Source organism: Diaphorina citri, unplaced genomic scaffold (assembly GCF_000475195.1).
Source record: "Diaphorina citri unplaced genomic scaffold, Diaci psyllid genome assembly version 1.1 scaffold479, whole genome shotgun sequence".
NCBI classification, from domain to species: domain Eukaryota; kingdom Metazoa; phylum Arthropoda; class Insecta; order Hemiptera; family Psyllidae; genus Diaphorina; species Diaphorina citri.
In genome coordinates this window covers 153,935-166,025 of record NW_007377914.1, presented here as the reverse complement: position 1 = coordinate 166,025, position 12,091 = coordinate 153,935, and the positions used below count along the sequence as shown (strand labels likewise).

Genomic DNA, 12,091 nt, shown 5'->3' with positions numbered 1-12,091 from the left:
ACAGACACACACACGGACCAATGGCTGAATGTTCATTTGTAATGGATATTTTCAATAATGTCTACCCCTCCCTGTTTTGTACAAGTACATATGTGTATGTATAAACTCTGTACATGTACATATGTTTCCAACCCCCAAAGATCTAGGGATGGGATTTGGGCTTCAGGCTTCAGAAGAGGGGAGATCGTTTCAGATTCTCCGAAAGAAAAATCCCCCATAAAAACACAAATGTGAAAAAAAAAAGACCTACTTCATATAAAAAAAAGTCAACCTATAAAAGTGGTGAGAACAAAAAGAAAAGCCAAGTCTGTGTTGGTATATACTTACAGAAAACCTCCAGTCTCAATTTGTCCTCCAGGGCGCTATCCAGGAACTTGGCGTTCTCAGCACGACACGTCAGATATTTGCCGTCATCTTCTCTGCTGGGAGTGAACGCCAAAATACTGATCGTGTACTCCGACTTGCTTATCTGCAATCAAAATGGGAAGAATGTTATGGGCGACCTTTTTTGTAAATTTGAATGTAAATTTTTGACGCCCTGTAAAATAAAGGCCTTGTTGCTAAATTCTTCCGAAAGGGAACAATTTTTTGTCCCCTTTCGGTGCCAAAACTGGACATCTCGGAAATTTGACCTTAATATAGCAACAGATTCCCTTAAACGACTGGTCGACTATGTGTGGACACATCTTTAGAGATCACAAAAGTGCGTTACAAGAAAATAATAAAAGAAAGCAAAAAATCTGGGTGCCCCTATGTGAATGAGGGGAAAAATGCTTTTGGTAACACCCTGTTCATTTGTAATGGATATTTTCAATAATGTCTACCCCTCCCTGTTTTGTACAAGTACATATGTGTATGTATAAACTCTGTACATGTGCATATGTGTGTGTGAATTCGTGCTTATGTAAATGTAGAGCATTTAATTTGTACATTCCATTATCAACGGGAATATGATAACAGGGAGGGAGATGTAGAGTACAAATAGGGGGAAGTGGGATGGGGTAGGAAGAGACATATAAAAAGGGAACTGTACCTCTTTATTAAAAGTTCGTGTATAGCTACACAACAGGATGGGCGACATAAAAAAAAAAAAAAATCCTCTCCCTCTCCTCTTACCTTTCCCATTCTCTATCTTTCATTTCCTCTTCCTAGCTTTCTCCCTATCTTTTTCTTACAATCTCTTTCTCTCTCTCTCTCCCTCCCTCTCTGTTGCTTGTCACATCAATAGTAAAGTGCGTGACATTTGTTCGTTTCTAAGTCAAACTGCTTGAACTTCTTGATAAGAAACACTTCTCTCTTCAGTCTAATTAAAATCTAAGAGTCTCTCTCTCTCTTTTTCTTTTTTTCTCTCTTTCTTTCTTTTTTTCTCTCTTTCTTTCTCCCCCACCCCTTTCTCTTTCTTTTCATCCCTCTCTGAACATCACACGACTTTCCTTATCCTATTGAATGATGCTTATTTGGGTGTTCTTCTATTGTAACCTTTACAATATCTCTAACCGTTTAGTCAGTATATATGAAAACCGCCAAAAAGAGATCGAAAGCCGCCAAAAAGCGGTGAAAACACCTCCAACCTCAGCACCTATCTTAACCAAAACATTTATGTTTTGTATCACATCCTTGTCACATTCGCCAAAAAGCGGTGAAAACACCTCCAACCTCAGCACCTATCTTAACCAAAACATTTATGTTTTGTATCACATCCTTGTCACATTTTTATGGACTACATGCCAAATTTTAAGTCTCTAGCTCATACCGTTCCCGAGATATTATTTAATTACACCGAAAACCGCTAAAAAGCGGTAAAATGCCGCCAACCGTTGTACCGATCTTAACAAAAATGTTCGGGTCGCATCCTTGTCACATTTGACAGCTGCATACCAAATTTCAAGCCTCCAGCTCTAACCGTTCTCGAGATATTTTGTTTACAGACAGACGGACAGACACACACACGGACCAATGGCTGAAAGTTTGGATTTAGACTCTAGGGACCTCAAAACGTGTTTTTTCACTAAGCTTAACAAAAATGTTCGGGTCGCATCCTTGTCACATTTGACAGCTGCATACCAAATTTCAAGCCTCCAGCTCTAACCGTTCTCGAGATTTTTTGTTTACAGACAGACACACAGACAACACAGACAGACGGACAGACACACACACGGACCAATGGCTGATACTTTGGATTTAGACTCTAGGGACCTCAAAACGTGTTTTTTCACTAAAAACTCACCATCGAAAATTTGACCCGATTACATTACTTTCCTTCCTATAGGATAAGGAAAGTAAAAGAAGGGAGAGCCTTCATCACTATCATAATCATCAGTGGGAGATGCTTTCCATTACTTTTATTTCAAATGGGAAAAAAGTACTATAAGGAAAAAAAAAAGGACAGAGAAAAAATTCAGTACATATTCCAAGTATATACCGCCTGTACAATATTTTAAGATTCAAAAGTAAAAAATAGAAAGTAAAAAAGAAATTAGAAAGCACATTAACCCTTTTTGAGCCAATGTGACGAGAACGTACCGAAAAGTTTTCGGTTTCCAACAGTGAGGAAGATCAGGAAATTACCTAGTACCTAAAACCATTAGAAGTACTTTGTTTCTGACAGTATATGAACATGGATAGGGTAATTTAAAGAAGTGCTTATCTACTAATTTTCTCTCTAAAGATAACACTTACTAACACATTTAACATTTTAATTATAACGACCCAACTAAGTCTTATGATCAAAGAGAACAACTTGTTTGTAAAGCACCTAGAGTAAACTAGCAGATAGTTGTAAATTTATGTAGGTTAGGAGAAGAGGAGCGAGCAGGAAAATTGGAGCACAAGAGAAATGGGAGGGAGAGGAAGAAGGAAAAGGTAAAACAGAAAAGGGAAGAGGGAAAGGGAGAGAGACCGCGGGAGGAAGAAGTAAAATGTAAAAGAGAGAATGAAGAGAGAGAGAGGGAGAGAGAGGAGGGAGGGAGAGAGAGGGAATGGGCGTTAGGGGAAGCTTTTATTTAATTTAATAAAATGTAAACATTCGTAACAAGAAACAAGAAGTCAGAAATATATTCCGATGTGGCTTGGAATTTATTTCAGCTCTTGTCAGCTGTAACGAAAATGAAAGAAACAAAGAAGACGTGGAAAACGTTTCTTATTCGTTCTACCTCCCTTCAGTTCACCGGGGAAAAGTCTACTGATTATTGTATGCTGGTCAGGTAAAGTCAGGTTTACCTATTGTTTGGACTAGGCCCAGATGGGAACGTTGAAGTTGCATAGGAGAAATATCACGAAGGTTACAGCCGGTTTACACGAATTTTTAGCTAAATCCCCTTTAGGGGTGAGTTATTCATTTATATCGTAAGTCACAACTTGTAAATATTACATTGATGTTTTTGAGTAGAAAAATTCGGTTGATAGTCAAGGAAGGTTCCGCTTCTAATTAGGTATGCACATGCATATGTAACTATACGTATACACTCCTCTATCTTATTGTCCTACATTCATATTAGCATATTACTTACCATACTTCGTCTTCCCTGCCTATTCGTGGTGGGGGACCTGTCCACCATATACACCCACTACCCGACATTGCCTTAATTTCTCAGAATTTGCTTGATTAGTTTCTGATTACCTTTGCATGTAAACATAATTATTTTAGTACCTGTATAAGTAAGTATAATAATATGGTATCCTAAATTTATCGTCCAATAAAAATTCATAATCATACTTCAGGGGAATTAGATGTGGGAGGGTTTTCAACCTTATCGTTCCTGTTCAGAATATTTTGAAGGGGCAAGATTTAGATAGTTACATAGATACCTTTCTACATCAAGGTGATGCATATTATTCAGCTTTAGCCAGCCAATTTCTTGCCTTACTCTATGGCAGGCTATAAAAAATCTGCTCCTGACTTTTCTAGAAACAAAGTGGTGCAATACTAAACTGTCGAGATAAGTGGACTAGGAACAATGATACATGTCCTAATTCGACGTCTAATAAACCACTATACTTTCAACTGGTTGTACGTACAGTCACTTTCCACGGTTGACTACTGGAATTTTAAAAAAAGGAATTTTAATTGTGTTAAGCATATTTAAATGCTTGTCACAAACATCGTTCCCCGATTATTTCACCTAGATAAATTTTATGACATGACTTGGACTCGAACCACCAACCTCCAGATCCAAAGTCCAACGCGTTAACAACTGCACCACTGAGGTTGGTACGGTTGACTACTGTATCCAATCGTTTTCATCGTTTTAACACTTCAACTGCCGCTTTCTCGTCATATCTCAAGGTACTTACCGTAAACAGTGTTTGTTCTCAAGTCACAACTCTGATTATTACGTTAGCTATGTACTACCTGACTTACTTTTACGGCCTGAACGTAATAAAGACATAAAATGGCCAGGCGAGAAATCAGTAGGGATTTATCACCCGCATTTTCAAATTTCCCCTTCTTTAGGTAACTCCCATCTAGTCCCCTTATAATATCCCTGCTGTACCTATTACTCTTTTCCCTTTGTCAATAGTACCTATCTGCTTTTCTTCCTTCCGCCCTATCTAATCGGCAGGAACGAACACAATCTGAATTTATTTAAACGTTTTGTATAACAGTAAACGCATAAGATCAGGCAATTTGATTGATTGCTTTTAAAATTTTCATCCTTTTTGCCTTTTTCCAGGTCAAAGTTCAAACTTTGATAGTGGTCTTAACCGGTAAATTCTCGTTTCTTGCTGCGAGGAAAGGCCCAAATGAAATTAGCCTGTACAGAAGGAGCCTGATTTTCGACCACAAATTTGACACCCTACGGACGGCCCTTGTTATCCACCTATATTATTGTTCCATGTATCATAATATTTTAAGCAGACAATCGCGTGAGTTATGTGTATGGTCCTCCCTCCTACACCCCCACTTTTACCTCCCTCCCATTTCTTTCTCTCTTACTCCCCTAATCCGTTCCATTCTGAGTGGTAGGTAATGTCTTAATAATAAAAGAGAAAATCCACATTTCAACTTTCGCCAAACCTCTTCATCTCCCTTCCAGCTCTCTCTCTCTCTCTCTCCTTCTATTCCTTCCATTCTCTCCCTCCTTTTTCTATTACACTCAGTCTTATTTAACTATTAAAGAACGAGAGAGAAAGCGAGCGAATAGAACGCAAGGAAAGAAGAGTGTGTATGAGTGACGGAGAGAGAAGAGGAGAAAGAGAGGGAGAGAAAGAATCAGAAAAGGAATGACGGGGGAATAAAGGGAGAGAAAGAAAGAGGCGGATAAAGAGAAGGAGACATAAAGAGGAGAGGAGAGGAGAGGGAGGGAGAGGAAAAGCAAATTTAGAAGAGGGAGGAAGAGAAAGAAAGGTAAACGAAGAGAAGGAGAGAGATTTAGTAAGAGGGAGACACAGAGAGGAGCAGGAGAGGGAGGGAGAGGGAAGGAAGAGGAAGGAAAGAGAAGGAGGGAGAGAAGTACTACAAAACTCATCCATCACGCCATACGGCATGGCAAGTTGAAAAGAAAATGGAAATAAAAATCACCTTGGAGAACCAATTACCAGAGGGGGTATAGTAAACTAGTAAAGTGGACTAATTTGTCAATAGTACCTATCTGCTTTTCTTCCTTCCGCCCTATCTAATCGGCAGGAACGAACACAATCTGAATTTATTTAAACGTTTTGTATAACAGTAAACGCATAAGATCAGGCAATTTGATTGATTGCTTTTAAAATTTTCATCCTTTTTGCCTTTTTCCAGGTCAAAGTTCAAACTTTGATAGTGGTCTTAACCGGTAAATTCTCGTTTCTTGCTGCGAGGAAAGGCCCAAATGAAATTAGCCTGTACAGAAGGAGCCTGATTTTCGACCACAAATTTGACACCCTACGGACGGCCCTTGTTATCCACCTATATTATTGTTCCATGTATCATAATATTTTAAGCAGACAATCGCGTGAGTTATGTGTATGGTCCTCCCTCCTACACCCCCACTTTTACCTCCCTCCCATTTCTTTCTCTCTTACTCCCCTAATCCGTTCCATTCTGAGTGGTAGGTAATGTCTTAATAATAAAAGAGAAAATCCACATTTCAACTTTCGCCAAACCTCTTCATCTCCCTTCCAGCTCTCTCTCTCTCTCTCTCTCTCTCTCTCTCTCTCTCTCTCTCTCTCTCCTTCTATTCCTTACATTCTCTCCCTCCTTTTTCTATTACACTCAGTCTTATTTAACTATTAAAGAACGAGAGAGAAAGCGAGCGAATAGAACGCAAGGAAAGAAGAGTGTGTATGAGTGACGGAGAGAGAAGAGGAGAAAGAGAGGGAGAGAAAGAATGTGTAAACATTATTAGGAAGGGAATTATAAAGTAGTGGTGTAGACTGTAGACACTCGCTCCCATGATGGTCGGGTCTACAGTAGAAAAAATATTGATATACTTTGTTGGCCCACACTAACGCTGTGAGAATAGAAACCATTCCTGGTTCTCAAAGTTAATCTAGCCACCACTGATAATGACGAAGGAAATGAGATAAAAAAAAATGTGGAGAAAGAAAACTACCTCCAAGAAAAGAGGTACAAAGAAGAAGAGAATTAGGGGAGAAGAAAGCCGAGGAGAAGTGAAATTCGTTATGACTTTGTTATGTAATTTTTCACTCTTACTCAATAAACGAGAGGAATACAAAGAAGAGAGAAATTGGGAATGTAAGAAAGAATAATAGAAAGTAAAAAAAGTTGTTTGAAGAAGAGAATAGAAAGCTGTTTAAAGAAAAAGAAGGAATGGGGAGGGAGAGAAAAAATGCAAGAGACTGAAATATTAATTATCATAATGATAATAACAAGAGGAGACAGTTTTCTACACCAGTGAGGTTGTAACTACCTCCAAGAAAAGAGGTACAAAGAAGAAGAGAATTAGGGGAGAAGAAAGCCGAGGAGAAGTGAAATTCGTTATGACTTTGTTAATGTAATTTTTCACTCTCACTCACTAAACGAGAGGAATACAAAGAAGAGAGAAATTGGGAATGTAAGAAAGAATAATAGAAAGTAAAAAAAGTTGTTTGGAGAAGAGAATAGAAAGCTGTTTAAAGAAAAAGAAGGAATGGAGAGGGAGAGAAAAAATGCAAGAGACTTTGAAATATTAATTATCATAATGATAATCACAAGAGGAAACAGTTTTCTACACCAGAGAGGTTGTTAACCACTATCTAAATTTGGCTAAATCTTTGGCTAAATCCCCTTTAGGGGTGAGCTATTTATTTTATAGTATTTCTTTGCTGTCGAATTTGATAGAACAATGAAATTTTCAAAATAAATAGGTACTTACGTATACCTAAAACATTGAAAATCCGAGAAGTCGATTTTCCAACCCCCAAAGATCTAGGGATGGGATTTGGGCTTCAGGCTTCAGAAGAGGGGAGATCGTTTCAGATTCTCCGAAAGAAAAATCTCCCATAAAAACACAAATGTGAAAAAAAAGACCTAGTTCATATAAAAAAAAGTCAACCTATAAAAGTGGTGAGAACAAAAAGAAAAGCCAAGTCTGTGTTGGTACTTACAGAAAACCTCCAGTCTCAATTTGTCCTCCAGGGCGCTATCCAGGAACTTGGCGTTCTCAGCACGACACGTCAGATATTTGCCGTCATCTTCCCTGCTGGGGGTGAACGCCAAAATACTGATCGTGTACTCCGACTTGCTTATCTGCAATCAAAATGGGAAGAATGTTATGGGCGACTGTTCTATGTAAATCTGGATGTAATCCTGCAAATGGCCTTGTTCCTAAATTGTATAAAAATAAAATAAATAAGTACATTAATCTTTGACGGAATGACCATTGTCATCTTTAATTTCCTGTGTAAGTATCTCTGCCAAGTTTCGTATCGAAACTCGACCCATCGAAATCGACCCGAAATCGAAAACTCGAAATATCGAGTCGACATCGATCGACGACCGATCGACTATGTGTGGACACACTTTTAGAGATCACAAAAGTGCGTCACAAGAAAATATTAGATAGGTATAAGAGAGCGAAAAATGTGGGTGCCCCTATGTGAATGAGGGGAAACATGCTTTTGGTAACACCCTGTTCATTTGTAATGGATATTTTCAATAATGTTTACCCCTCCCTGTTCTGTACAAGTACATAATATATGTGTATGTAGGTATAAACTCTGTACATGTACATATGTGTGTGTGTGAATTCGTGCTTATGTAAATGTAGAGCATTTAATTTGTACATTCCATTATCAACGGGAATATGATAACAGGGAGGGAGATGTAGAGTACAAATAGGGGGAAGTGGGATGGGGTAGGAAGACACATATAAAAAGGGAACTGTACCTCTTTATTAAAAGTTCTTGTATAGCTACACAACAGGATGAAAAAAAATCTGGTGTGAACATCACACGACTTTCCTTATCCTATTGAATGATGCTTATTTGGGTGTTCTTCTATTGTAACTTTTACAATATCTCTAACCGTTTAGTCAGTATATATGAAAACCGCCAAAAAGAGATCGAAAGCTGCCAAAAAGCGGTGAAAACACCTCCAACCTCAGCACCTATCTTAACCAAAACATTTAAGTTTTGTATCATATCCTTGTCACATTTATGGACTACATGCCAAATTTTAAGTCTCTAGCTCATACCGTTCTGACATTTGTTCGTTTCTAAGTCAAACTGCTTGAACTTCTTGATAAGAAACACTTCTCTCTTCAGTCTAATTAAAATCTAAGAGTCTCTTTCTCTGTTTCTTTCTTTTTTTCTCTCTTTCTTTCTCCCCACCCCTTTCTCTTTCTTTCCATCCCTCTCCCACAATACTAACAAATCTCTTTAATGTTCACCCATTCCCAAGCTGTAAAGTATCTTTTCACTTGATTTTTTTTTCTTCCAAGTATCCGCTATACCTACCTGCCTATGTATATTGTATGTACGTATGTACTTACCTATGTACCAACCTGTTATAACGACGTGTAATACCAAATCCAAATACATAAAACCATGTACTTATCCCTGTATGTGATTGAATACAGTCAAGCCGTGATGAAATACCGTTCCAAGTGCCCCGTGTAAAAATGTAAGTCTTTGACTTTACACGAAAAAGAAAATATCTTCACGTTGAAAAGTAAGAATATGCATTGATCACGTTCTACAGAAGTAATTGAATGTCAATCACACGCAGGAAAAGGAGAGGGAATGGGCGTTAGGGGAAGCTTTTATTTAATTTAATAAAATGTAAACATTCGTAACAAGAAACAAGAAGTCAGAAATATATTCCGATGTGGCTTGGAATTTATTTCAGCTCTTGTCAGCTGTAACGAAAATGAAAGAAACAAAGCTGTTTTTAGGGGGGCCCCCCCCCCCCCTCGAGCTCCATTTTTCTCCTTTACTGTACGCCAGACTCTGAAAAATTGGGGTCGAGGGGGCAAGGCCACCCCCTTTCCCTACCTTCGAGCTTCATTTTTCTCCTGTACTGTAGGCCAGCCTTCCAAAATTTGGAGCTTCCCCCCCCGTCCATTACTGTTTGGACCCTCGCCCCCTCCCTCGGCAAAACCCTGGATACGGCCCTGTACCTACCCATTTCTCTCCCTACTCCTACCTACTTCCTTCAACCGTCTCCCTACCCACTTACACCTTATATCAACTCACTTCCCAACCCACAGACACTCCCTCTATACTTACTGAATCTCTCTCTACCTTCCCACTTATGCCCTTAACGTGCCCACTTACTGAGTGAGTAAAGTATCGGTAAAAAAAAGTCATAATAATGAAAGTGGGGAGATAGGGAGAGAGGAACAAAGAAATCTAATAATGAAAGAATAGAGGAGGAAGTGGAAGAGGGAGATAAAGCAACGAGAAGGAGGAATGACCGAGAAAAGAAAGGAAAGAATTCTAAGGAAGATTCTAAGAAAAAGAATATAGAAGAGCATGTAAGGGAGGGATACCAGGGAGTATACAAGGGACAGAATATACGATTGAATGTAAGGGAGGGAAAAATTAACCCTAGGGAATATAAGACTATAAGGGTAAGGAAGGGAAAATAGGGAAGCGTGTAAGAGAGGAAATACACCCATATAAGGGAGAATACACTAAAGAAATGAAGGGACAAAATACGATTGTACGTGAAAGAAAACTGTTAAACCAAGGGAATGTAAATAAAAAGTGTAAAGAAGGGAAAATACGAAATCATACAAGGGAAAGAAAAGACGGGAAAGGGAAATGTTAACGCGAGCATTTTAAAAACACTCACAGGTTTACAACTAAGTTATTTAGAAACACTTTTACTCATCGAAATAGGAAAACTTCGAACACATTCCATCAGACACGTGAAAAAGCAATGGAAAGAAACGAACAGAACGTATGTTGCCTCTTGCCTCTTCAGGACTAGTGAAGATAATTTACATTGTGAGTTGTGAGGTACCTGTTTCTTCGTTTTAGTCTCAATATTTTTTTTAATTTTTATAGTTTTTTCTGAGATAATAAAAAAAAAATCATGAGAATCACCAATTGACTTAGTAATGCCGTGATATCCACACTAGTTGTGAAAAAGATCTGCTTTACCACAAATAATTTGAGATTTGATTTGATTTTTTGACTTACAATTGACATCAATATTCACAGCTCTACTGACAGGATTGGATATGTTACTGTTGGACGCTTGACACACCAGCTGGTTATTCAGATGTGCTCTCCCCACATTCACCATTTCCAGGTAGTTCTCCGTCTTGCCGTCTTTGGTATGAGTATACGTATTGTCTAGTACCACATTGTCTAAGTACCAAGTGAGCGACGGCCTGGGACGACCTGCAAGGAGATAATTTTGTCGAGGTTAAATTTGATTTAATTTCCACATTTGAGAACTGTGCAGGTCTTCTATCTTTGGCCAGCCACTCAATATCAGGTAGAACTGATGAGGTGACAGGTCTACCTGATGGAGTCAGTTCTACCTGATAGTGTGTGTGCTCATCTGGTATCAGGTAAACCTGACGAACGGACCTTTTCAGCCGTACCTGTCAGGTCTACCTGATAGTGAGTGGCTGGCCTTACTTCTACATCAGTAGGGAATTTTTTTAAGCACCAACTAAAAAATGAACTACCCATAATAAAAAGAATCCTTACTGATAGAAGTAGGTTAAGAGCAACCAACTTTTCACCTTTCTCTAGGTACCTATTCAAATGTCCGAGTCAAGGGAATTTCTTTTCAGACCATTAGTTCAGAAATTTGCTTCCAATTTGTTAACAACTTTTTTTTTTTTTCAGGGATGTCTGGATTTGCTGCTTGCTGCTTGTTAATCTCATTACTTTGCTTCAAGTTCTTCACCCCCTAGGTACTTTTCTAAAACTTTAATCTTCTCAGATTTTTTTCTCCTGAAGGAAAATCAAATGTACAATAATTCCTTCCCCTCCACTCTTATTATATCTATGATTTTGATTTTTCTTTTGGTCAAAAGCACGTTTCCTCTTTCTTATGCTTCTGAACTTTAATACACTTTTCTTATATTTTTTATATAAATGGAAAAGTTCTTGTGATGTTGTTCATAATGTTTCGAAATCACTGACGTGATTTGTTTCTCTTCATGACCCGGAAAAGAAATTTTCTCTCTTCTGTTTTGGAAAGGAAAAAAAAAGCTGAGTTTCCTATCATGATAACCTTTGCATTTTTCAGAAGACTGTTATTAAAAGATGTTAGTTTTTATACTATCCAGTAATGGCTGCCATGTTGAATTTTAATTAGATTTCTTTTTTCTTCAAAAGTAGCATACTATAGGTTGGTAATAATAACATTATCTTTCCTTTCTTCTTGTACAAGGTGGTTCTAAAGCTAAGGGTTTGAATGTTTGATATGATAATAATCTGTTAAAGGAAGAGGTTAACAATAAACGCTAAATCACTCCTGGTTTATACTTGGTGGTTCTAAAGCTAAGGGTTTGAATGTTTGATATGATAATAATCTGTTAAAGGAAGAGGTTAACAATAAACGCTAAATCACTCCTGATGGTTTATACTTACACCTAGCAACTTTAATTGTTTCAAAAACCCAAAAGAAATCTGCATGATGCATGAACCTAGATACTGGATACTTTTACAACAAACTTACTGATCTGATTATTTTGCTATCAAATATCTT

At 38.0% G+C, this 12,091-nt stretch overlaps 1 protein-coding gene across 1 annotated transcript in view; it reads right to left on the bottom strand.

Annotated features, from left to right (window-relative positions):
• LOC103509256 (synaptogenesis protein syg-2-like) overlaps nucleotides 1–12,091 on the bottom strand; it is a 38,651-nt gene that overhangs the window by 18,969 nt on the left and 7,591 nt on the right. The window contains exons 4-6 of the mRNA XM_026823643.1: nucleotides 10,520–10,767; nucleotides 7,532–7,666; nucleotides 328–469 (exon numbers count right to left, since the gene is read on the bottom strand). Coding sequence (XP_026679444.1) covers nucleotides 328–469; nucleotides 7,532–7,666; nucleotides 10,520–10,767 — 525 coding nt within the window. The remainder of the gene's footprint in view (nucleotides 1–327; nucleotides 470–7,531; nucleotides 7,667–10,519; nucleotides 10,768–12,091) is intronic.